At 45.6% G+C, this 27,438-nt stretch overlaps 1 protein-coding gene across 1 annotated transcript; it reads right to left on the reverse strand.

Moving 5' to 3' along the window:
• Positions 1-1,752: 1,752 nt before the first annotated feature.
• On the reverse strand, positions 1,753-27,075 carry GOT2 (glutamic-oxaloacetic transaminase 2). Its single transcript, XM_033218663.1, has 10 exons — positions 26,863-27,075; positions 17,617-17,773; positions 16,021-16,149; positions 11,800-11,859; positions 11,137-11,298; positions 10,807-10,911; positions 9,274-9,424; positions 8,630-8,795; positions 4,049-4,199; positions 1,753-2,917 (listed from the first exon to the last, which is right to left on the reverse strand). The coding sequence occupies exons 1-10, from the start codon at positions 26,949-26,951 to the stop codon at positions 2,795-2,797; spliced, it is 1,293 nt and encodes a 430-aa protein (XP_033074554.1). The 5' UTR covers positions 26,952-27,075; the 3' UTR covers positions 1,753-2,794.
• Between the last annotated feature and the right edge of the window lie 363 nt (positions 27,076-27,438).

The following is a 27,438-nucleotide window of genomic DNA, read 5'->3' on the forward strand; positions in this document are numbered from 1 at the left end:
AGGTGGTAGTACCCATGTTTAAAAATAACAAGGTCAGGCCGGGTGTGGTGGCCCACGCCTGTAATCCCAGCACTTCAGAAGGCTGAGGCAGGCGCATTGCGAGGTCAGGAGATCAAGACCATCCTGGCCAACATGGTGGAACCCCGTCTCTACTAAAAATACAAAAAATCAGCTGGGTGTGGTGGCGCACGCCTGTAGTCTCAGCTACTTGGGAGGCTGAGGCAGGAGAATTGCTTGAACCCGGGAGGTGGAGGTTGCAGTGAGCTGAGATCACACCACTGTACTACAGCCTGGGCGACAGAGTGAGACCAGGGGGTGGGGGTTAAGTTCCTTTCGCAATTAGTTGAGGTCTTGGCAGCCAACTTTCAACCATTTTTGCTCCAGACAGAGAGAACTTCAGTTTCTCCTGACCCAGGCAGTCAGTACCTTTGTAGAGCAGCAGACTAAGATGTCTATTGTTTCCCCTTTTCAGATAGAGATATCCAGTGAACCAGTCCTTTCACACATCCTTTCACCACCTTGGAATGTCCACTAGTAACAGGAACACAGAGAAGCAAAGGGTCAGAGCGACCCCCGACCTGCCATGCAGTGTTCCCTCAGGAGAAAGCAAGAGGGAAAGAACAAGTTGAGCCTGCTTCCCCATCCCAGCAACCATGGGGACACTGTGGAGGGTCTCTGGGCCTGGCTCCTGCTCCATTGCTTATCTGGCTGGTCACTGTCCCATACTGAAAGGCTCCTTGCACTGAATGGAAGGGACAAAATACTATAAGCAGGGCTGATGTCACACAGGTGCCAGTGCTGGATGTCTGTTGACAGGGGCATGTGACCTACATCAGAGGACACAGAATTGCAGTTTACCATCTGCATCCTGCTTCCAATCTGCACCCTGCTTCCAAATCATTTTTTTCCTTTTTTTTTTTGAGATGGAGTTTTGATCTTGTTGCCAAGGCTGGAGTGCAATGGTGTGATCTCAGCTCACCGCAATCTCTGCCTCCTGGATTCAAGCGACTCTCCTGCCTCAGCCTCCTGAGTAGCTGGGATTACAGGCATGCGCCACCACACCCAGCTAATTTTGTATTTTTAGTAGAGACAGGGTTTCTCCATGTTCGTCAGGTTGGTCTTGAACTCCCGACCTCAGGTGATCTGCCCACCTTGGCCTCCCACAGTGCTAGGATTACAGGCATGAGCCACCATGCCCGGCCCAAATCATTTTTAAAAAATTGAATCAGTTGCCAACTTTTAAGCACCAACAGACCACCCACAGAAATCAAGATTTCCATTTCTCTTGAAAAATGTAAGACCTACCACCTTGGGCGTTCATCCTCACAGTTCCTGTCACTTCGCTACTGCTCTTCAATGCTGAGGATGAGGGTTGATCACCACTGATCATCGTAAATCCAGTTCACACCACTTTTTATTCACATTACCTATTTGGCTCCTATAGACCACTGAAGGTGTCACTTCTCCTCCATCCCTTCTACCCCTTGCCTATATCCACAGGATCCTTCATGGGACTCCATTTGTTCCCCACAAGGTCCAAGAGATTACACCCACATTCTCAGCATCTTTGAACTGGACAAACTGAATGGCAACATGAAGAAGAAAACGACCAATCTTCAGCCAATATTTGGAATAGTGGCTACATCTACTGACTTATGATCAGCTACACGATTCCAAACTCCTAGGATATTTATTTACCCACTCTTACTCCTTCCTCCCATTAAAGAAAAAAGATAACTTAGTAGACAGTAGTTGGGTCTACAGTAATTTTATTGTAACAGAGAAACCAGGCCGCAATAAGTCTACATGGTTAGAGCAGATGGTGGTTCTTTCCAGTGGGTGAAGCCTGAACCCAGCTAGCAGCACACAAAGCCTAGAATATCCTCTTTCCTGGTACCACCCTGCGCCACTGGACTCACGGTGTGAGATGAGTGGCTGTATACCACATTCAACAAAGGGAGGAGGTCCAACTGGGCAGAGACAACATCCCAACCAGAGAAACTTACACAATCATTCAAGAGGATGCCTAGATAAAGTACAGTTTCCTACTCTCCACTATTCTTTGCTGAGAAAGGTGAGGGTATGACATCAGCAGAAAATTATGTTCTTCATTCTTAAATAAATCTCGATAGGATGGAGTTGATGGTCAGTCAAGCAGTAGAATGGGATGAAAATCTGCAGTAGTTAAAAATGTTGGTACATAAGGAAAAGAACAGCAATGACAAGGGAGAAAAAGAGAGCCTTCTCTTTTTCTTACATAAGACAAGAAACTGCATTATTTTCCTTGCTGGAGTGGCAGCAGCCTCATTGGTTTTCATAAAACATCATTTCTGCAGTGCGGCCTGTTGATAAGGTTGCTCCAAGATGGGAGGACAGACGGAAGGCCGACTGTTCATGACAGAACTAGGTCTTCTCTCAAAGCCTCTAACGTGTGCTATTTCTCACAAGGAACCTGACACTTCAGTTAAAGCTTCTGAAATATTGCAATGGCATAATTGACAGGTTTTTTGGTGTGATGACTTTCTTGCACATGTAAACTCTTTGAGAAAAGTTGGAGATAAAAGGACAGGCGAGAGAGTTTGGTTTAATGTTCCAGACGCCAGCCACGGATGCCTCTGCCCTGTGTCACTACATGTTCATTTCGGAGAAACATTCAAATGCTGAGTGTTACACACTGTGGTTGAAAGAAATGATCCACTCACCACCATCCACCCTCTCTCATTGTCTGTGTGAAGCTCTCAATAGCAGAGGCTGAAGACAGAAAGGTTGTCTCTGTTTCCTTGCACCAGGGACATTACTTGGTGACCTGGTGAATGGCATGGGCAAGGTAGCCCACGTTGCCAGAGGTGACCCCTGCCACAGAGATGCGGCCGTCCTTGGTCATGTAGATGGAGAACTCCTTGGTCAGTCGCTCCACCTGCAGACAAGAAAGAGTTTGGGTACCTCTTCCCGGTAGGGGGGATTCTCCCCGGCCTGGCATGGTACAGCAGCCAACTTTAAACTAAAGTTCTGTTTCCTCGCTTAAACCCTTTTCCCAGAATTTGCTGTTAACTTGGAATAAAATAAGAAAGCAAGCTACTTTAAGGCTGGGCATGGTGGCTCATGCTTGTAATCCCAGCTATTCAGGAGGCTGAGGCAGGAGAATAGCTGGAACCTGGAACCTGGGAGGCAGAGGCTACAGTGAGCCAAGATTGCGCCACTGCACTCCAGTCTGGGTGACAAAGTGAGACTTCATTTCCAAAAAAAAAGCTACTTTAAAGTAGGATGATGAATTCTGAGGCATAAATAGACGGGGAAAAAACACCTTTAGATTCAGCAGAGCCAGGATTCAATTATGAAACAGCTATTTCTCCTGTTGTTCTCTTGGGAGAAGCAACAGTGATCATGAACATGATCAAAACAAGCTCTGCTCTTTAGAAGTTTGTGAGTTCATGGGGGATACAGAGAGGTAAACAACTAAAAAAAAAAAAGAAAGCAAAATAAATGCTAAAAAGTATTACAATACTTTTACCTAAAAGGGCTCCAAAATAACTGTTTTAACTATTTTTAGGTTAACTTTGAATAGGTGGGTAATCTATGAAGAATCCTTCTGGGGCTGGGTTCAGTGGCTCACACCTATAATCCCAATAGTTTGGGAGACCAATGTGGGTGGATTGCTTGAGTCCAGGAGTTCAAGACAAGCCTGGGCAACATGGCAAAGCTACGTGTCTACAAAAGATACAAAAATTAGCCAGGTGTGGTGGCACTCACTTGTAGTCCCAGCTGCTCGCCAGCTGCTCGAGAGGCTGAGGTAGGAGGATCACTTAAGCCCTGGGAGGTGGAGGTTGCAGTGAGCTGAGATTGCACCACTACACTCCAGCCTGGGTGTCAGAGCGAGACTGTCTCAAAACAAAAACAAAAAGCCAAACCAGACCAAACCAAACCAAAACAAAAAACCCAAAAACATTAAAGAAAAAAAAAAAAAAGAAAAAAAAAAAAAAAAAAAGAATCCTTCTGGTTTGCAAAGACTGATCAGTTAGTCTGCTGCAGAGAAATCAGAATCACTCACCTGTTCAGGTTTTAACCCTGTGAAACAGAACATGCCAATTTGGTCAGTGATGTGTTGCCAGTTGTGGATGGAACCCTCTTTCTTGAGGTTGGAGACCAGTTGAGTCCGCATGCCAATGATGCGGTCGGCCATGCCTTTCACTTCTTGCAACCTGTAAAGAAATCCCGAGATGCAGCTCATTCTGCCTAAGCACTGACAGATATGCCGGAGTTTGCAGCATTTTTACCCCCGCCTGAGCGCTCCCCTAGTGTGCCTCAATTCTCAGGCCATGAGTGAATCACAGGTTGTCACTGGCCAGGGAAGAAAGCTATTTTATAGCATTCTGTTTTATATTAGAACACTATTTCCATCAGGCAACTAAAACACTTAACACATTTGAGTAGAGACAGTCCTTGACTTACAATTTTTCAGCTTTATGATGGTACAAAAGCAATATGCATTCAATAGAAACCGTACTTTAAGTATCCATACAGCCATTTTGTTTCTTTCAGTACGTTATTGAATAAATTACATGAGACATTCAGCACTTCATTATAAAATGACTTTGTGTTAGATGATTTTGCTCAACTGTAGTCTAATACCTGTTCTGAGCATGTTTAAAGTATGCTAGGGTAAGCTATGATGTTTGGTAGATTAAGCGTATTAAATGCATTTTCTTTTCTTTTCTTTTTCTAAAAAAAAAATGTAGAGATGGGGTTTTGCCATGTTGCCCGGTTTGGTTTCAAACTCCGAGGTTCAAGCAATCTTCCTACTTTGGCCTCCCAAAGTGCTGGGATTACAAATGTTAGCCACCACACCTGGCCCGTTTTTTTTTTTTTCAAGATACAGGGTCTTAGTCTATCACCCAGCTGGAGTACAATGGTATGATCTTGGCTCACTGCAGCCTCAATCGTCTGGGCTCAAGTGATCCTCCTGCCTCAGTCTCCCAAGGGGTGGGATCACAAGTGCATTCCACCATGCCTCGCTAATTTTTTTTTTTTTTGTAGAGACAGGGTCTCCCTATTTGCCCAGGTTGGTCTGGAACTCCTGGGCTCACGTGATTCTCCCACCTTAGCCTCCCAAAGTGCTAGGATTACAGACATAAGCCTGGCCTTAAATGCATTTTTAATTTATGACAGGCTTACTGGGATGTAACCCCATTGTAATTGCATACGTATTAAGAAAAGTGAATGAATCACTCTAAAACCTACTAAGATTAAGGTAAAAGCTGTGGGTTAAACAAAAAAAAGACCTTATTTTTGACATGGATGAAATATACATTCTCATCTTCACAACTGAGACAATGTACTACGAATCTACAATGAGCGAAGCTATCGCAGGTGGTGAAACCATCTCTACTAAAAATACAGAAATTAGCCAGGCATGGCGGTGGGTGCCTGTGATCCCAGCTCAGGGGAGCCTGAGGCAGAATTGCTTGAACCCATGAGGCGGAGGTTGCAGTGAGCCGAGATTGTGGCACTGCACTCCAGCCTGGGCCACACAGCAAGATTCTCTCAAAAACAAGAAGAAGAACAAAGTCATGTGTGTATCTTTGTCATCGGATTATAACCACCCTGAAGTAGTCATTAACAGTCTGGCATCTTTGTCTACTACAGACTCTCAAATTGTGTACTGAAATGCATGCATTAAAAAAAATCTTCATAACCAGAGAATATGAAAATATTTTAGAAAATATTAAGTAAAAAAAGTTTAGTATAATTCTAAGTGACAAAACCAAAACCAGTCCTGCTCATACATATATAACAGTATGTCACAACTACAGATAACAATGGGTGGCTGGGCCTGGTGGTTCACGCCTGTAATCCCAGTACTTTGGGAGGCCGAGACGAGCGGATCACCTAAGGTCGGGAGTTCAAGACCGGCCTGATCAACATGGAGAAACCCCGTCTCTACTAAAAATACAAAATTAGTCGGCCGTGGTAGCCCATGCCTGTAATCCCAGCTACTCAGGAGGCTGAGGCAGAAGAATCGCTTGAACCCAGGAGGCGGAGGTTGCAGTGAGGCAAGATTGTGCCATTGCACTCCAGCCTGGGCAACAAGAGCAAAACTCTGTCTCAAAAACAAACAAACAAACAAAACAAAACACATGAAATACCACACACACAAACTTAAAAAACAAATAAACAAAAAACAAACAAACAATGGGCAAGGGAAAAAAAAAGTTGAGTTAGAATAGCTAGAGTTATGGTTAATTTTTTCCCTTTCACAAACTTTCTGAAATATACTTACATGTTAATATCATGCTGCAAAAAAATATGACTTAAAAAGTAGTCAATTTTTTGGTAGGTCTAGCATGAACCTATTATATCATAAAGAACTATCCTGAGCTGGGTGTGGTGGCTCACAGCTGTAATCCCAGCACTTTGGAAGGCTGAGGTGGGAGGATGACTTGAGCCCAGGAGTTTGAGACTGGCCTGGATAACACAGTGAGACCTTGTCTTTATAAAAAAATCAAAAGGAAAAAACAAAACAAAAAAACAAAAAAAACTATCCTGAACCAGACTCTTATTATTTACTTTACTGTTCATGAGACAGAAACTGAAGACAGAAAAAATAGTTGCAACATGATGACTAGGGGAGGTACACATCAAGTTTCTTAGAGATAGCAGATTTAGCTTTTCTACCCAAGAGCTGCTCAGAGATGTGACCTCGCAACTAAGCAGCTACACAGGATAAACTCATATAACAAATCACGCCTTCCACAGGCATCAGGGTTTTATGAACTCATAGAGTAGGGATTGGCATACTTTCTGTAAATGGCCAAAGAGTAATTATTTTAGGCTTTACGGGCCATATGGTCTCTGCCTGCTACAACTGCTTACTTGGCCATGGCAGCAAAGAAGTAGCTATATAAAACGCATAAGTAGATGGGTACAGCTGTGTTCCAATAAAACTTTACGAGAATAGGAAGCAAACTGAATTGACTCTCAGAACAGTTTGCCAACCCCTTTCTAGAGCAGTGTTTTCTAAATTATGTGTCATGACCCATTGGTAGGTTATTTTTTAATTTTTTAATTTTCTTTTATTTTAATAGAGACACAGTCTTGCTATGTTGCCCAGGCTGGTCTCGAACTCTTGGATTCAAGGGATCCACCCACCTTGGCCTCCCAAAGTGCATGCTGGGATTATAGGTGTGAACCACGTTGCCTGGCTTAGTATGTTAAATTCAACTTAGTAAGATGCAATTGGCTGGGCACAGTGGCCTTAAATATATTTCTTATGTGGATTGTGGTCAAAAAGATTGCGTAACACTAATTCACAGAACAGATGTTGAGAGTCAGATAGTACAGATAATAAAAAACAGGCTGAGTGCAGTGGCTCACACCTGCAATCTCAGCACTTAGGGAGCCCATGGTGGGAGGATCATTTGAGCCCAGGAGTTTGAGGAGACCAGCCTGGGCAAGACAGCAAGTCCTTGTCTCTACAATAAAACACAAAGATATGCAAAAATACTGATTCAATGCTAGCAATTATTAGGACACAAACAAAAATATGTTTTTAAGGAAATTTTCCTATGTAAGGTACTTAATTTGAAACTGATTTTAGGGGAAAGCAGGTTCGATTTAACATGGAGATAACGGAATAAAAGGAACTACCAATTAAAAATTATGTCTGGGCCGGGCGCGGTGGCCAAGCCTGTAATCCCAGCACTTTGGGAGGCCGAGACGGGCGGATCACGAGGTCAGGAGATCGAGACCATCCTGGCTAATACGGTGAAACCCCGTCTCTACTAAAAAATACAAAAAACTAGCTGGGTGACGAGGCGGGCGCCTGTAGTCCCAGCTACTCGGGAGGCTGAGACAGGAGAATGGCGTGAACCCAGGAGGTGGAGCTTGCAGTGAGCTGAGAGCCGGCCACTGCACTCCAGCCTGGGCGGCAGAGCAAGACTCCGTCTCAAAAAAAAAAAAAAAAATTATGTCTGTCTCCTACAGAGAAACACCAACTAATTTGGTTCAAAGTGCTAACAAATACTTGGGAGGCTGAGGCTGGAGGACTGTTTGAGGCCAGAAGTATAAAGTTACAGTGACTTAGGATTGTAACACTGCACTCCAGCCTGGGTGACAGAGCAAGACCCTGTCTCAACCAATCTCTCTCTCTCTCTCTCTCTCAACCAATCTCTCTCTCTCTCCTCTCTCTCTCTCTCTATTTTTTTGAAACGGAGTTTTGCTCTTGTTGCCCAGGCTGGAGTGCAATGGTGCAATCTCGGCTCACTGCAACCTCCGCCTCCCAGGTTCAAGCAATTCTCCTGCCTCAGCCTCCTGAGTAGCTGGGATTACAGGCATGCACCAACCACACCTGGCTAATTTTGTATTTTCAGTAGAGACAGGGTTTCTCCTTGTTGGTCAGGCTGGTCTCAAACTCCCAACCTCAGGTGAGCCACCCAACTCGGCCTCCCAAAGTGCTAGGATTACAGGCATAAGACACCGCACCCGGCAGGAATGCACATTTTTTGCTCCCTTCCCTGCTTTCGCATATGGAATCTATGGGGTACTGTACATCACTAGAGGTCAATTATAAACTAGCTTTGAAGAAGCAGTGGTGGGAACAGGTGGGTGGCTGGGGAGTGGCACAAGCCTTTACCATTGTTTTCGCAAATCTGGGGTGTTCAGAATGGCAGCAGCAATCCGGGCCCCATTGAGGGGAGGGTTGGAATACATGGGACGGATCAAGATCTTCAACTGTGACTCTACCCTTTTGGCTTCATCCGCATCTTTGCAGACCATAGTGAAGGCTCCTACACGCTCACCTGAAAGACAAAAATGGATCTCGTCTTCTACTTCTACTATCTAATGTGCTAAAGCAAATCATGAGTGTATTTGCTATGTATTATCTGTTTCCATCCAAAGGGCCCCAAAATAACTTTATTATAAATAAAAAGCTTTCAACAACCAGAATGGTGAACTGAGGCACAAGGAAGTTTTGAGTACTCAGAGTATTCAAAGATATTTTTTATTGTATCTATCTTCTTGGCTGACGGATTCGTTACTTTTTGTTTAGAGAAGCAGTAATCAGTTTCCTTTGCTGGAAAAATTTAAGAATACTGAAGAATATATGGCTAAGAAAATCAGTAAAATCTACGATACCAGTCTTTCATCTTAGGGTAGGGAGGGACGTGGACACGGATGGACACACACACATACACACCCCCCACCCCAAAACTCTATGCCTTCGTGGCATTCTCTCCTAGCATGAGAACATGTGTCATGCTGGGTGCTGTAGCTTACCATATAAGCCCATGTTCTTGGCGTATGATTGGCAGAGACAAACATTAATGCCCTGTTCGATGAAGTGGCGCACAGCCCAGGCATCCTTATCACCATCACCACTGGCAAAGCCTTGGTAGGCCATGTCAAAGAACGCAAAGAGATTCCTTTTCTGAGAAGGAATAAAAGATCGAAGCTTCAGCGGTCTGTCTGAAGAGGCCCTAGATGTTTATAAAAATCTGAAAGACGTTTCTGTGAGGTGGGCATGGTCCCAATAAGCACAATAAGCCTTTTCTGGGGCTAACGTCATCCTGGAAGACTCATCTTACACCCAGGGCTCACGAGACAACCTCATTAGAACCATTTTATCTTGAAAGTGCTTTCCAAATGCTGTTTCTGTCTCATTCTCTGTGCAGCTTATATTTGACAGAAGTTAAAGAAAGGGAAACTGGCCAGGCATGGTGGCCCATGTCTATAATCCCTGCACTTTGGGAGGCCAAGGTGGGAGGATCGCTTGAGCCCAGGAGTTTGAGATCAGCCTGGGCAACAAAGTGAGATGGTGTCTCTATAAGAACTAGAAAGAATTAGCCAGGCAGGTGTGGCACACATGTCTGCAGTCCCAGCGACTTAGGGGCTGAGCTAGGAGGATTTTTTGAACCCTGGAGGTAGAGGTTGCTGTGAGCCATGACTGTGCCACTGTGTTCTGGCTTACGGCGACAGAGTGAGACTCTGTCTCAAAAGAAAAAAAAGAGAGAGAGAGAGAAAAGAAAGGGAAATGAAAAGGAGTGAAAAGGGAAAACAAGGAGATGAGACAACAGGAATAATATTTTCTTCCCTAGGAATTTTGACTAGTGTCTTCTCTGACAGCTGTCTACACTTTTAGAGTGATCATGGCGATGCTGCAAAGGAAAGGACATGAAAAAGTGTTTAAACAGATCACTAAGCAACCACTGACCAGGGTGAATGTAGGCATCAACAGCAGACACCCTGGGGTCAGTAGACAGGTTTTATCAGAGTTCCCTACAACCAGGATGAAGAAAAAAATTATTTTCTTTTTTCTTTTTTAGAGACAGAGTTTTGCTCTTGTTGCTCAGACTGGAGTGCAGTGGCACGATCTTGGCTCACCACAATCTCCACCTCCTAGGTTGAAGTTATTCTCCTGCCTCAGCCTCCCAAGTAGCTAGGATTACAGGCATGGGCCACTACGCCCAGTTAATTTTGTATTTTTAGTAGAGACGGGGTTTCTCCATGTTGGCCAAGCTGGTCTCGAACTGACCTCAGGTGATCCACCTGCCTAGGACTCCCAAAGTGCTGGGATTACAGGCGTGAACCACCGCGCCTGGCCAGAAAAAATTACTTAAAAATGCTCATGCGTCATCAATCCCAGAACTGCTAATCACGCAAATGGGGAGCCCTTTTCTGGCAGCTTATCCACCTGTATGGACATTTCACGCAGGTTCAAGGTTAAGACTCTCTGTTAAGACATTGCCAAATTAAGCCTCCAAAGCTGGTTACTAAACACAGAACTGTCGCCAGTGAGTTCATCCTCCTTACCTTCACCACTGTTGCTATTTCCTTCCATTGTTCTGGACGCGGGTCCACTCCCGTGGGATTGTGGGCGCAGGCATGCAGAAGAAGAACACTCTGCTCTGGTATTTTCTAAAGAGAAAACAGCCAAGAGACGACTTTGCAGCTTTAAGGGAAACAGTTTATCTGAAATGCCACAGGATTGTCATCATTTGATAAGTAACAAAGGTAACCAGAAGTCTGGAAATCACCTCTTCCCCAGTATTTTAACTCAGATATCGGAACATGGTGGGAGACATCAAATGTCTGCAAGCAAGGAGTTTTATTCACCTCTCTCACCCTGAAAGCCACACTTACTGAAATATCCTCCATAGCGCCTGTGAAGTCAAAACCGCAAGTCTTGGGGTCATAATACCGATAACCTTGTAGCTGCATGCCAGCATCCCTGAAGATGGGCGTGTGGTTTCCCCAGCTTGGTTTGGGCAGAAAGACATCTCGGCTGAACTTAAAAAATCTTTGCTAAAAGATGGGACGAAAGGAAACAGAAAAATGAACAAAGGAGAGGCAAAAAAATGTTGACATGTTTTACTGAGGGAACATTTTTCTCCACTGAAACCCAGTTTCTCTCAATGGTTAAGCAGTATTGACTCAGCAGTAAGACTGCCTGGGTTGGAATAGTCTCCGACAGTTATACTGGCTGTGTAGCCAAGGACCTTTCTGGGTCTTGCTTTCTTCACTTGTAAATGGGGTTAATTGTACCTCTGTCACAAGGATTAAACAAGTTAAAATGCAAAAGCTCTCTAGTAAATAGTTCCTAGTGAACTTAATTTATCATAATCACTACTGTATCTTTCTTGTAATTTCTTCAAAGTCCTTTCATTTTTTCATCAGAGAATAGGACATCTGCAAATTCATGGGAAGAAGAAATCTACTTCTGCATCAATAGTCAAATATACACACAACAGGAAGCCTTGTCATCTGGAATTTATAGTTCTTTCCTGAAGAAGCTTCCAGACTCACCAGAAAACTGGCTCCGATCCTTAAGGCTCCGGTTCCAGAAATGGTCTGCACAGTGACAAACTGAAGGAGAGACACCCACAGTTAGTGATGTGCGACACTCTCTATACAGGACCAGCCCAGGGGCACTGCTCTGTCCAGGACCCTTCCGTACTTCAGAAGCTCATTCTTTATGGCCTGTTAGTATCATTCCATGTTACATGGGAAACTTTCAGAACACAAAAATTCCTCCCCAATATGAAAAAGGGGTGAATTATATAAAAGATATAAAAAGACCTGAGAGGCTGGGTGTGGTGGCTCATGCCTGTAATCCCAGAACTTTAGGAGGCCAAGGCGGGTGAATCGCCTGAGGTCAGGAGTTCGAGACCAGCCTGGCAAACATGGCGAGATCCTGTCTCTACTAAAAACACAAAAATTAGCTGGGCATGGTGGCACACGCCTGTAATCCCAGCTACTCGAAAGGTTGAGGCACGAGAATTGCTTGAACCTGCGAGGAGGAGGATCCAGTGAGCCGAAATTGTGCCACTGCATTCTAGCGTGGGTGAAAGAGTAAGACTCTGTCTCAAAAATAAATAAACAAATAAATAAATGAAATAAAAAGACACTGAGAATAGTCACTACTTTAAGACATTATTCTAGGCCGGGCGCGGTGGCTCAAGCCTGTAATCCCAGCACTTTGGGAGGCCGAGACGGGCGGATCACGAGGTCAGGAGATCGAGACCATCCTGGCTAAAACGGTGAAACCCCGTCTCTACTAAAAACTACAAAAAACTAGCCGGGCGACGAGGTGGGCGCCTGTAGTCCCAGCTACTCGGGAGGCTGAGGCAGGAGAACGGCGTAAACCCAGGAGGCGGAGCTTGCAGTGAGCTGAGGTCCGGCCACTGCACTCCAGCCTGGGCGACAGAGCCAACTCCGTCTCAAAAAAAAAAAAAAAAAAAAAGACATTATTCTAGAATTATACAAAGTAGAATGACTCTCTAAACATCAAAGTTCCTTGAAAAGCAAGTCAACAAATATACAAGGATAACATTACAACATTTTAAAGATTTTCTAGCTAGGCGCAGTGGCTCACGCCTGTAATGCCAGGACTTTGGGAGACCAAGTTGGGTGGATCACCTGAGGTTGGGAGTTCGAGATCAGCCTGATCAACATGGAGAAACCCTGTCTCAACTAAAAATACAAAATTAGCTGGGTGTGGTGGCACATGCCTGTAATCTCAGCTACTCGGGAAGGCTGAGGCAGGAGAATCGCTTGAACCTGGGAGGCGGAGATTGCGGTGAGCTGAGGTCGTGCCATTGCACTCCAGCCTGGGCAACAACAGCGAAACTCCATCTCAAAATAAATAAATAAGCAAATAAATAAATAAAGGTTTTCTAAGAGGTCCCTTCTATGTGTTTTCATAATCTGAAAATATTCATGTTTTGGGTAATAGGAAGATGCCTGAGGTGAATCTGCTTATTCAAATTGGTCAACTTTAAGGGGCAAACAAGAAATCACTGTAGGTTTAAGAGGTTTTCATTTGTTGTTTTTAAAGGCATTGTAGAAGTACAAGGCTCTACAAAGCACAAATGTATTTTTCTGGACTGGGGTAGCAATAGATTAAAGAGGGAAAAACCCAACTAAAAACTTATTTTTAAATAGTTTGTCTCTGCAAATTTTGGCATGATGGAAATAAAAACCTCACTGTAGGTCCGATAATACTATGATTCACAAAGGCACAACAACTTTTTTTTTTTTTTTTGAGACAGGTTCTTGCTCCGTCACCCAGGCTACAGTGCAATGGCGTAAACTCGGCTCATTGCAACTTCCACCTCCTGGGTTCCAGCAATCCTCCCACATCAGCCTCCCCAGTAGCTGGGACTACAGGCGTGCGTCACCACATCTAGAGACGGGGTGGGGGGAGGGTGTCTCACCATATTGGTCAGGTTGTTCTCGAACTCCTGACCTCAGGTGATCCACCCACCTCAGCCCCCGAAAGTGCTGCGATTACAGGCGTGAGCCACTGCACCCAGCCGAGGCACAACTTGTAAAAGACAAGTTGATGTTATTTTTTTTTTTTTTTTTTTTTGAGACAGAGTCTCGCTGTGTCGCCCAGGCTGGAGTGCAGTGGCGCAATCTCGGCTCACTGCAAACTCCGCCTCCCGGGTTTACGCCATTCTCCTGCCTCAGCCTCCCAGTAGCTGGGACTACAGGCGCCCGCCACCTCGCCCGGCTAGTTTTTTGTGGTTTTTAGTAGAGACGGGGTTTCACCGTGTTAGCCAGGAGGGTCTCGATCTCCTGACCTCGTGATCCACCCGCCTCGGCCTCCCAAAGTGCTGGGATTACAGGCTTGAGCCACCGCGCCTGGCCTAAGTTGATGTTATTTTAAGGTAGGCCAGTTTCATACTTAGGTTATTATCTAGATGGAGCAGAGACTAGGCAAAAAAACACATGAATTAAAAAGTACAGAAATTTTCAGGAGGGGCTAGCAGGCAGTTGACTGTATGGACAGAACTAAACCAAATCTATTTGACGTAGGATAATTACTACCTAACCCTGGGGTTGAGGTTGTGTGCTTTACTCTGAGTTAACAAATTCACGTGTGGACTTAGACCAGTCTTGTAAATAAAGTGTATTTATTCTGGCTTTTCAGAGGGGGAAGGGAAGAGAAAATATTGACTTAAAGTTGCTGGTTTGTATTTTTCTTCACTTCCCAGGCTCACCCAGAAAAACATACAAATGCACTCATTAAAAAACATGTTTTTTTTCAAAAGAAAGTGAACCACAATGTGCACGAGTTCACATGTTGGGAGCGTGGTCTTTTTTCTGTGTCCACATGGGCTGTGAAGGGATAGCAGAGGGCTGCCAGACTGGTTCAGCGCCCAAAGTCCGCCCATGGCTTGTTTCCTGCTTTTGCTGCTTCTGTGCAAGTTGGAAGCCTAGGACATGAGGGTTTGGCTAATTGCAGGCCTAAAACTTGGCATACTTAACATTTCTTTTTTTTTTTTTTTTTTTTTTTTTGAGGCGGAGTCTCGCTCTGTCGCCCGGACTGGAGTGCAGTGGCCAGATCTCAGCTCACTGCAAGCTCCGCCTCCTGGTTTCCGCCATTCTCCTGCCTCAGCCTCCCAAGTAGCTGGGACTACAGGCGCCCGCCACCTCGCCGGCTAGTTTTTTGTATTTTTAGTAGAGACGGGGTTTCACCGTATTAGCCAGGATGGTCTCGATCTCCTGACCTCGTGATCCGCCCGTCTCGGCCTCCCAAAGTGCTGGGATTACAGGCTTGAGCCACCGCGCCCGGCCTACTTAACATTTCTAAAGCATATTCAATGTAAAATGAACATAAGCAGGTAGAGACTAACAGTAAAAGTAACGTCAAATCTATCAGTCAAATGACTACCACATTTTCAGGATTACTAGTAGTACATTTTTGGAATTGGTGTCATGTAAATTATTTTATCTAATGATGGCAATTTAATATCAAATTAGAATTATTAGAAATAGTGTGGCCTCCTCAAATAGTCATTATACACAAAATAAGTTATCTTTTCATATTTCTTTTTTTTTTTTTTTTTTTTTTTTTTTTTGAGACGGAGTCTCGCTCTGTCGCCAGGCGGGAGTGCAGTGGCCGGATCTCAGCTCACTGCAAGCTCCGCCTCCCGGGTTTACGCCATTCTCCCGCCTCAGCCTCCCGAGTAGCTGGGACTACAGGCGCCCACCACCTCGCCCGGCTAGTTTTTTGTAATTTTTAGTAGAGACGGGGTTTCACCGTGTTAGCCAGGATGGTCTCGATCTCCTGACCTCGTGATCCGCCCGTCTCGGCCTCCCAAAGTGCTGGATTACAGGCTTGAGCCACCGCGCCCGGCCATCTTTTCATATTTCTTAAATTTTTTTTTTTTGAGACAGAGTTTTGCTCTTGTTGCCTAGGCTGGAGTGCAATGGTGCGATTTCGGCTCACCGCAACCTCCACCCTCCAGGTTCAAGTGATTCTCCTGCCTCAGCCTCCTGAGTAGCTGGGATTATAGGCATACGCCACCACGCCTGGCTAATTTCGTATTTTTAGTAGAGACGGGGTTTCTCCATGTTAATCAGGCTGGTCTTGAACTCCCGACCTCAGGTGATCCGCCCGCCTTGGCCTGCCAAAGTGCTGGGATTACAGGTGTGAGCCACCACGCCTGGCCTAAAATTGTTTAAATAACTACAAATTTGTTAAAGACCTGGGATGATGCCAGAGCCTGCTCAGCTTACCCGGCCACTCTTCAAGACGTCGCTGTTCTCACCCAGGGCTAGTTCTGCAGATGCCTTGCAAAATTCAGCCAGTCCCCCAATGGGTAGGTATTCCTTGTCCAAATTTTTTGCGGCAATCTGGGCCTCTGCCTAGGCAAGAGAAAATACATTCATTGAGTTTCTTCTCCTTACTTGGAATTACTATGATTAATATTTAAAGTTTTATAAGTTAAGTTTTGGAGGTAAAGTCTCTTTTTTTTGAGATGGAGTTTTGCTCTGTCACCCAGACTGGAGTACAGTGGCGCAATCTCGGCTCACTGTAACCTCCACCTCCCGGGTTCAAGTGATTGTCCTGCTTCAGCCTCCCAAGTAGCTGGGACTACAGGCACCCGCCACCATGCCCGGCTAATTTTGTATTTTTAGTAGATATGGGGTTTCACTATGTTGGCCAGGCTGGTCTCAAACTCCTGACCTCAGGTGATCCACCTGCCTCAGCCTTCCAAAGTGCTAGTACTATAGGCATGAGCCACTGCGCCTGGCCAAACCTTTTTTTAAAATTTGAAGTTACTCTCCGAGAAGAAGGGTAGGTAGAATGCTTGATAGTTTATATTGAAGAACAGAAATACTTACTTTTTAAAATTGTGTTTTATTGTTTAAGTTAAGTTTTATGTGGATGGGTATGGTCTCTCTTGGTTACAATTTAACATAAAATGAGATTCTTGGAATGCACAAGACCAAGGTTTAAGAGCAACACCTAAAATAGATATAAGATGATTAAATCAAACTAAATACATAAAGGAGAAGCATTTCAAGCTATATGCCAGTCTAAGAACTTCAAAGGGTTAACAGTGATAGCCACACATCTTCGTGCTTTGGCATTGGAGGCCTGGCTGTCCCTTACTAGTTGTGTTACCCTAAGCAAGTTATTTAGCCTTCCTGAGCCTCGGTTTCCTCCTCTGTTAAATGGAGGAACTATTTCTACCTCTGACAGTGTTGAGGAGAAGTGTGAATGAGGGAATGTACAATAGTGCTTGGTTGTGATGCAGGCTGCAGTAGCAAATACTTACTGAATAACTTAAAAAATTAGTCTAAGGGGATTTGTTACATTATTTAGTCAATGAATAAAGATGCTACTAATAAAAATATAACCAAAGAGGTGAAAAAAATTCCATAGCTCAGCAGGAAGAAAGGACGGAGCATGCCTGTGTACAAAGGTTTGATCAAGGTAATCACAGTTAGAGAAAGGGAAAATAACAATAGTACTCCACGAAGAGCTATTCCTCTCACCAAGAGACAGTGCTTAAAGTCTTGGTCCTCTTGTGCACCTTCAGGATTAAACTAGGCATAGCTAAGCAATTCTAAAGCATATTTAATGTCTGTTTTATAGATGATCACAGAACCATAGAAAGTTCAATCTTGGAAAAAACCAGATGGTTCCAACCTCTCACCTTTACAGCCAAGGAGACTACAGCCCAGAAAACCCAAGTGATTCATGCCATTAGTGCCAGAACTAAAGCCCAGGGCTCCTGCTTCCCGGTCCAGCACTATTCCTGCCATTCTCCAGGGCTCTCTTCAGTTTATTCATCCCACTGAGAAGGAGATGAACAGCAAGCTCACCTTGCGGACGCTAGGCAGCACATAAGGCTTTCCACTATCATCCCGGTAGGCACCGACTCCCAGATTCATCTTTTTGCTATTGGTGTCCCTCTTAAAGGCTTCAGTGACTCCCAGAATGGGATCTGGAGGTCCCATTTCCACATGGGTCCACCAGGAGCTGAAATGAGAGATACATTAGCTCAATCCCATTAGCTAGATCCAGGATCCATTTTACTTATTTATTTATGAGATAGACTCTTGCTCTGTTGCCCAGGCTGCAGTGCAGTGGTGCTATCTTGGCTCATTGCAGCGTTTGCTTCTTGGGCTCAAGTGATTCTCCCGCTCCAGCCTCCCGAGTAGCTGGGATTACAGGCACACACCACCACACCAGCTAATTTTTGTATTTTTAGTGGAGACGGGGTTTCACCATGTTGGCCAGGCTGGTTTCGAACTCCAGACCTCAGGTGATCCACTACACCTGGCCATATTACTCTTACATGTTTAAAATTATGAAAACTACAAATTTGTGTTAAATGAAATTGAATTGCTATTCTGACAAACTTTATTTATTTATTTTTTTTGAGAAAGAGTCTCACTCTGTCACCCAGGCTGGAGTGTACTGGTGCGATCCTGGCTCACTGCAGTCTCTGCCTCCTGGGTTCAAACAATATGCCTCAGCCTCTGTGAGCCAAAACAGTATTGATTTACAGAAAATTGAGCAGATAGTACAGTCCCATCTACCCTTACCCCCAGGTTTCCCCTATTAACATTTTACATTGGTATGGCACATTTGTTACAATTAATGAATCCATACTGATACATTATTATTATTATTATTTTTGAGATGAAGTTTCCCTCTTTGTCACCCAGGCTGGAGTGCAATGACGTGATCTCAGCTCACTGCAACCTCTGCCTCCCACGTTTAAGTGATTCTCCCACCTCAGCCTCCCGAGTAGCTGGGATTACAGGTGACCACCACCATACCCAGCTAATTTTTGTATTTTTGGTAGAGACGGGTTTCACCATGTTGGCCAGGCTGGTCCCAACCTCCCAACCTCAGGGGATCCACTCGCCTTGGCCTCCCAAAGTGCTGGGATTACAAGCGTGATCCACTGCACCCAGCCTAATTTTCGTATTTTTAGTAGAGATGGGGGTTTCACCATGTTGGCCCGGCTGGTCTCGAACTCCTGACCTTGTGATCCACCCACCTCGGCCTCCCAAAGCGCTGAGATTACAGGCATGAGCTGCCCCCGGCCTGTTTTTTTTTTGTTTATTTTTGAGACAGTCTTGCTCTGTCACCCAGGGTGGAGTGCAGTGGTGCGATCTCGGCTCACTGCAACCTCTGTCTCTGGGTTCAAGCGATTCTTCTGCCTCTGCCTCCCACATAGGTGGGATTACAGGTGTGTGCCACCATGCCCGACTAATTTTTGTATTTTTAGTAGAGACAGCGTTTCACCCCGTTGGCCAGGCTGGTCTTGAACTCCTGACCTCAAGTGATCCACCCACCTTGGCCTCCCAAAGTGCTGGGATTACAGGCTTAAGCCACTGCACCCGGATGTGAATTTTGTTTTGATTTATAGTAAGTGAATCTGAAAAGAAGTTGAGTTAACTTTTTTGTTTTTCTTTTTTAAAGAGATGGGTCTCGGCTGGGTGCAGTGGCTCACGCCTATAATCTCAGCACTTTGGGAGGCCGAGGCAGGCAGATCACCTGAGGTCAGGAGTTTGAGACCAGCCTGACCAACATGGTGAAACTCCGTCTCCACGAAAAATACAAAAATTAGCTGGGCAAGGTGGCAGGCGCCTGTAATCCCAGCTACTTGGGAGGCTGAGGCATGGGAATCACTTGAACCCAGGAGGCGGAGGTTGCAGTGAGCCGAGAACGCACCACTGCACTCCTGCCTGGGTGATAGAGGTAGACTCAGTTTCAATAAACAAACAAACAGAGATGGGTCTCACTCCGTCCCCCAGGCTGCAGTGCAGACTTGACCTTCTAGACTCAAGCCATCCTCCCACCTCAGCCTTTCAAATAGTTGGGACTACAGGTGCACACAAGTTAACATTTCAACAAAGTTTGCCCAATCTTGATGACCTAGTTCCCTTGGTTTAGTGATTAATGACTTCACCTACAATATAAAAGTTTAAGAAAAACAAACAAACAAACAACAACAAAAAAAACACCTCCTGTGCAATCAGTTTAGATTGTAGAGATTCTCTGCCTTGCCAGAACACTTTTCTAGGCTTTATGATCTTCCAAAGCAATCATTAAGAACACTATGCTAAGGGCTGGGAATGTAAAGAAGAGTAGAGTACAACACAATCCCTTACCACCTTAGTCCACTGTGGTGATCAGCAGGGAGCTACAAGCAATGCAGGCTGGGCACTGCAGGGAGATGATGGATAGTGACACATACCGACCCAGGGCATTATTATGGGATATTACTTATGGGAGCCCTGAGCAGAGGACCTAATAGCTTGGAGAAGGGAAGTACTCCAAGTACTGCACAAGGTTAGGAAGTACAAAGTACTGCACAAGGTTAGGAAGGCTTCCCTGAGGACGTGACTTAGCAGCTGAGTGCTAAGGCTGAAAAGAAGACAAAAAGGGCTTTTCAAACAGAGGCTTAAGAATAAAGGCTCACGGGTGAGAAAGAGCTAGGGGTTGTTGCAGGAGAATCGCCCAAGTTCTCCTAGCAATCACTTATCCACTGTGAATCAGCCACGTGTTTCAGTACGGTACCATGGAAGTTCTCCGTGTTCACCACGCTGATAAACTCGTGAATTACCTCCCAACAAAGGTTCTCTTAATATACTTGTCAGCATTCATACACCCACTCCTCCATGGGGCGTACTGGATGGCAGTACAGAGTTTAATTCATGCTCTCTTGACAAGTTAAAGACTGCTGCAGTCTCAATCATTGTAATTAGTTAGTGTATACAGTCAATTCTCTGTTATTTAAGGGCAGATTATTTCCAGTTTTTCTGATTTCCCAGGCTCTTATTTCTTTTAATGGTTCTTTTAATAGTTTGCCTTGGGTAATTTCAGTACTGGGCAAACTGCATGGATTCAAATAACAGCTCAGTCATCTGCCAGCTGTGTGAGCACTGGCAAGTAAATTAAGCCTCAACTTTCCTTACCTGTAAAATGGGGCCATAGTACTACCTATCTCACAGGGCTGGTATAATGATGAAAAAAAACACTCAGAACCTAGATTGGCAGAGTGCGTGATGTTCGCTAATAGTCATCGTTACTAAATTATCACTGCTCCACTTTTATTTGTAACCATCCTGTATCCTAGTACAGAGCCTGGCGAGGCCAGTATGTAGAGAATTCAAGGAGCATATACAGTTGTAAGATTATGACTAAATGCACGTCCTTTCTGCTTTTCTTTCTCTTTAAATACAAAGCTAATCAAACATGGCTGTGGGGGGAGATAATGTTAATCAGTTTAACAATAACCCACAACCCTCCGACCAGCTAACCTTCTCTGCTTTTCTTTTTTTTGAGACAGAGTCTCACTGTGTTGCCCAGGCTGAACTGTAGTGGCGTGATCTCGGCTCTGCAACCTCCACCTCCCAGCTTCAAGCGATTCTCCTGCCTCAGCCTCCCAAGTAGCTGGGATTATAGGTGCCTGCCACCACACCCAGCTAATTTTTTTTTTTTTTATTTTTAGTAGAGATGCGGTTTTGCCATGTTGGCCAGGCTGGTCTTGAACCCCTGATCTAAAGTGATCTGCCCGCCTCAGCCTCCCAAAGTGCTGGGATTACAGGCATAAACCATCGCGCCGGCCCTTTTCTGCTTTTCGATTACTACTGCACAGTTTTTTCTAGAGTATCAGGAGACACTACCATTATCGCCCTTCCCCCTCACGAGTGTTGGTGCCAGTTCTTTTAATAGCTTGCCTCTCATTTTGTTGTTGTGGCTCTAGGTTGCTTGGCTGTTCCTAGTACCTAGGCGATAGTAAGAAGCAGATACCTTAAACCAACTTCTGAACTGGGTCTGAAGAAAGCTTCCATTATTACTTATCCACAATTCAGACCCTGAAAACATGTAACCACCTGTCTATCTACATCACTGTCATTAACTGCTGAGTGAAAGGAATACCCTGAATGTCAAGGACATACTAGATTATAAAAGAGAACACTTCTGGAAAACAGTTTCCATTTTTCAAAAGACGGTCTGGCTGGGCATAGTGGTGCTGCCTGTAGTCCCAAGCTACTCAGGATGCTGAAGTGGGAGGGTCACTTGAGCCTAGTGTTTTGAGACCAGCCTGGGCTACATAGAGACTCTGTGTCAGGAAGAAAAAGAAAAAAGAAAAAGAAAAAACAATGGTCTGTATCCTCCAAGGCCCTCAATCAATAATAAAGCCATTGCCCACTGCTCCCTACCACAAGGAGAGAAGGCATCATTTTTGTTAAATGGTGTGAAAAGCACTTATTTTTCAAGTTCTTTAAAATGTTAAGCATAGAAACTCAGAAACCATAGTCTTGAGTCTTCTGGGATATCTCTTAAGAATTCTCAACACAATTTCAAAATACTGAATTTTTAAACAATCTAAATACAGGAGCAGGGATACTCAATTTAAAAAAAATGTAATAAATCACGTTCATTTTACAATTACGAAGGTAGTTTTGCGATTGAACATGAAATACAGATTAAAGTACACAGGTATGAAAACCACATATCGATTGCTTGAGACAAGCTTTATAATCCAGATCACAAGGAAAGTGGTTCTTAGCCAGAGAGAGGAAGGGGTTGCCTAGCTAGGGAACACTGACAATTTCTGGAGACATTTCTTTTTTTTTTTTTTTTTGAGACGGAGTCTTGCTCTGTCACCCAGGCTGGAGTGCAGTGGCCGGATCTCAGCTCACTGCAAGCTCCGCCTCCCGGGTTCCCGCCATTCTCCTGCCTCAGCCTCCCGAGTAGCTGGGACTACAGGCGCCACCACCTCGCCCGGCTAATTGTTTGTATTTTTAGTAGAGACGGGGTTTCACCGTGTTAGCCAGGAGGGTCTCGATCTCCTGACCTCGTGATCCACCCGTCTCGGCCTCCCAAAGTGCTGGGATTACAGGCTTGAGCCACCGCGCCCGGCCATGAGACATTTCTGTTTGTTGAAACTCTGGGGGAAAGCAGATGCTACTGGCATCTAAAGGGCAGAGGCCTGGGAAGTGTTTTTAACTTTTATTTCAGGTTCACAGGTACATGTGTGTGTCCTGGGGGTTTGGTGTACAGATAATTTCATCATCTGGCTAAGAAGCATAGTACCTGACAGTTATTTTCTCATTCTCTCCCTCTTCCCATTCTCTACCCTCAGGTAGGCTCCAGTGTCTGTTTAGCAGGGACTAGGGTGCGTGCCACCATGCCTGGCTAGTTTTTTGTAGAGATGGGGTTGTGCCATATTGCCCAGGCTGGTCTCCAACTCTTGGGCTCAAGTGATCCTCCCACCTCAGCATCCCAAAGTGCCGGGATTACAGGTGTGGGCCACGGCACCTGGCCTAGAGGGAATATTCAATTTGATTAGCCCCACATTAGTAACCAGCTTTCAGCTCCTCCATGCCTTTCATTATTCCATTTCTTAACATGGTAAAGACTACACACACGTTGTAAGAACTCTGATGTTTTTAAAGGAATTGAGAAGAGTGTTCTAGGAGCAAAACTAATGCTGATAACCTGTGACCTAGAAAGTGATTCCTATCAGTAACCTTTGGATACAGGCACAAATTCTCAAACATTGAGCAATATTGACTGGTCATCCAAGAGAGGTTAGGTACAAAGTATTCAGGTAAGCCTTTCCAATCGAAACGCATTGCAATTTCCCTGGAGCTTAAGCCTACTTAAAGTTTTAGTTTTTAAACTGCTTTTCCTCACATCTTCTTATTTTAAAATCAGAAGAGAAGTTAGCTAGCTTGCCCACAATCACAGAGCTAAAAATGGCAGAGACAATAGCACAGCTGTGATCTTTTTTTTTTTTCTTTTTTCTTGAGACACAGTCTTGCTTTGTTGCTCAGGGTGGAGTGCAGTGGCGTGATCGGCCTGGCTCACTGCAACTCTTCACTTCTCAAGCGATCAGGCTCAAGTGATCCTCCCACCTCAGCCTCCCAAGTAGCTGGGATTCCAAGCGCACATCACCACGCCCAGCTAATTTTTTGTATTTTATGTAGAGACGGGGTCTTGCCATGTTACCCAGCTGGTCTAGAACTCCTGAGCTCAAGCAATCCACCTGCCTCAGCCTCCCAAGTGCTAGAATTACAGGTGTGAGCTACCACGCCTGGTCTGTGATCTTCTAACCAATGGTTATGGTACCACAGTTGCACACTGCATTTTTAAAGTCTCACAAGACCTGCTCAGTTATTTCACCAAAAAGTAAATAATCACAATTAAATAATTAAAAACGAATCATTATAAATCAAAATACATTAGCATCTTTTTTTCTTCATTGCACTGCAATTATGTCTGATCTCATGTCACTATACATTTACAGTACAGGTCAACAAGAGAAAGTTATATTTGCAGTGTTTAGCTAAATGATACACTTGAATTTACAAAGAGTTCCACATATTTACAAAGAGTTCCAAGTATGCCATTGGATAAATCCTCAGTTCTTCAGAATAACAACTGACAAGGTTTTATTGTATTAGTCATTTAAATAGAAATATCGATGATTTCAGTTTAAGTATTTTCCACTTTTGCCACTCAGAGCTAGGTAAAGATCACTTCCACAGTGGAAGGAGTGAAGTCTGATCTCCTTGCATGAACAGTTAACCTTCATGCTAAAGAGGGCATCTGGGGCCGGGCGCGGTGGCTCAAGCCTGTAATCCCAGCACTTTGGGAGGCCGAGGCGGGCGGATCACGAGGTCAGGAGAACGAGACCCTCCTGGCTAACACGGTGAAACCCCGTCTCTACTAAAAATACAAAAAACTAGCCGGGCGACGTGGCGGGCGCCTGTAGTCCCAGCTACTCGGAGGCTGAGGCGGGAGAATGGCTGGAACCCGGGCGGCGGAGCTTGCAGTGAGCCGAGATCGCGCCACTGCACTCCAGCCTGGGCGACACAGTGTGACTCCGTCTCAAAAAAAAAAAAAAAAAAAAAAAGAAAGAGGGCATCTGGTTCTATCATCTAATCAGGTGTCATTGTTTAAATCTGAAGAGTAATTCCTCAACATAAGGTGCTCAACTATTTCAAGAATTTATTTTCTGGTCAGGTGGAGTTGATCAGCCTATAATCCCAACGCTTTGGAGGGCTGATGTGGGAGGAGTCTGAGACCAACATACGGAGACCCTGTCTCTACAAAAAATAAAAAATTGGCTGGCTGTGGTGGTGCGTGCCTGTAGTCCCAGCTACTTGGGAGGCTGAAGCAGGAGAATCACTTGAGCCTAGGAGGTCAGGCTGCAGTGAGCCATGATTGTGCCACTGCACTCCAGCCTGGGCGACAGAGTGAGACCCTGTATTAAAAAAAAAAAAAAGAGATAATTGATTTTTTTTCTACATATTTTGCAGCACTATTGTTCCCCTGTGTGTTTAAGATTAGTCGAGAGAAGGAACAATAAAATCTGTAACTGGTTATGATCAATTAGTTGTAAACACCATAACACTTGGACCAGCCTATGTTCAGATTTTGATCTAAGATACAACATTAAAATGTCATACTGTATTTTTTTCTGTTGCATTAAGTGAAAAATCTGGGCTTAAAATAAAAATATCCAATATGAGAGACATGCCAGGAACTGTTAATAGTGCTGAGATGTAACAGTGAATATAAAGTAGGTGAAGTCTCCGTTCTTATGGAACTTACATTCCAGTGAGAAAAATACAGAAAAGAAACAAGAGTCAGACTCTCAAACTGAAAGAATGACTAACCCTGACCCCAGGGGATTTTCACCAAGCACTAGAGCTTCAGGCGACCTAGCCAAATCCATAATACAAGGTATTATTTTAAGATTACTACAATAGAGAAACATACTTTCTCTTGCCCGAAATTTTAAGCACTACTTTGGTTTTCCAAATTTGTTGTATAAATAACTCCTCCTGGCTCTGGTCCACTAGGTAGGCAGACTTAAAGAGCACACGTTGACAGTGGGCCAGGAAGGAGCCAAGTCAGGAAGAGAAGTGCGAAGCCAGGGCAAAACTGTACTGCCAAGGCTGTGGGGCATTGGAAAGGACAGATCGTTCTGCCGGCTGAAAGACATACAGCATACATTCAAACGAAAAGCCAAGCTACGCTTTGCTCCTTGCAGTTAATACCTGCTTGGGGGTGGTTTTAAAACTCAGTTCCTTATTAAGGTAGCACTTAAGGAGAGTGCTCCAAATCGGCTTCTTGAGTTGAATTAATCGTCTGGCTCCGGTCTCCACTGGGAATGAATTACTAGAGCTCGTTTCAAGCTCTGAAATTTCCCTCCATACTATTATACACACCACAGTACGAAATTACGTTGTCATTTTTTGAGCAATGACAATTTGTCATTGTCTTTCCCTCGCCTTGTTCACAGTTGTATCGCTAGCATCTGGTCCAGAGCCTGGCTCTGAGAAACTGCAGTTACGAAACATTTACTGAATGAAAGAGCACAGGGAGATGGAGAGGAAGATTGATGGCCCCCCTGCAACCGGACCTCCTTAGGGGCAATAAGGAAAAAATAAAGAAGGCACACTGCACCTCGACCCTTTCCCAAGCAAAGGCCAAACGGGCACCGGGGTCACAGGGACCTCGGGGGGTCGCAAGGTCTCAGGGATGCCGCACGCCAAGGTCGCAGATGCCAGGAGGGAAGCGAGGCCCGAATGCCGGCGCCCCGGAAACCTTCCTCTCGCGCGCTTCCCGCCCAGGGCACACACGCGGCAGCCAGCCAGCCGCCCCCGGCCCACCGACTCGGGCGGGCCGGGAGCCAGGACAGGTGCGCCCGCCACCCCCAGGGCACCCTATCAAGGGCACGGGCGTCCCCCAGCGCCGCTGCCCCAGCACTCTCCGCACCCCTCCCACTTGAATGGGAGTCCGGGAGCCGCCGAGGGCCACACTTCCTTTCCCCAGGGATTGCGTTGCACGCCCTCCTGCAGGGCCCGCTGCGGGGACCAGAAGGATGAGGGATCCTGAGGGTCATTGTGGGGCACGGACGCTCAATCCTCAGTCCCCATTAAGGGAAAGCCGAGGGGGTGGCAGAAAAGTGTGTGTGTGTGAGTGACAGTGTGTGTTTGGGGGCCGGGAAGAGTAAATGTCCTGGGGTCCTCGCAGCTCAGCGGGGCAGGGCCATCGCCCTGGCTCCATCTCCTTTTCCCTTGGCTTACCTGGCTCTGGCAGAGGCCGCGGCGGCGAGGCCCGGGTGGAAGGCGGCGGCGATCCCGGAGAGGACGCGGCCGGAGTGCAGCAGGGCCATGGTGGATGGTAGGAGGGCAGTGGGACGCCGCAGGACGGAGCAGAGGGCGAGCAGACACACACACAGGGAGCCGGCTCCTGTTGAAGGTAAGGACAACGACTTTCCCGGGCCAGAGCGGCCGCGTGCTGGGCCCAAGCCGCGTCACAGCGACCCCTGGCGGCCGGCGGGCGGAGCGGCGTGGGCTCCGCGGAGGTCGTGGAAGAGGATGACTGCAGTAAAGCCCAGCCTTTGCTGCACTTCATTCGTTTAATCCAGCCAGGCCAGGCCTCGCCGGCCAAAGAGGTGGCTGCTGTTATGGCAGTTTGAAAGATGAGAAAATGGGCCGGGCGCTGTGGCTCACGCCTGTAATCCCAGCACTTTGGGAAGCCCAGGCGGGCGGATCACGAGGTCAGGATATCGAGACCATCCTGGCTAACACGGTGAAACCCCGTCTCTACTAAAAATGCAAAAAATTAGCCGGGCGTGGCGGCGGGCGTCTGTAGTCCCA

The sequence above is a fragment of the Trachypithecus francoisi genome, unplaced genomic scaffold, assembly GCF_009764315.1.
Source record: "Trachypithecus francoisi isolate TF-2019V2 unplaced genomic scaffold, Tfra_2.0 Lachesis_group10, whole genome shotgun sequence".
In the NCBI taxonomy this organism is placed as follows: Eukaryota; Metazoa; Chordata; class Mammalia; order Primates; family Cercopithecidae; genus Trachypithecus; species Trachypithecus francoisi.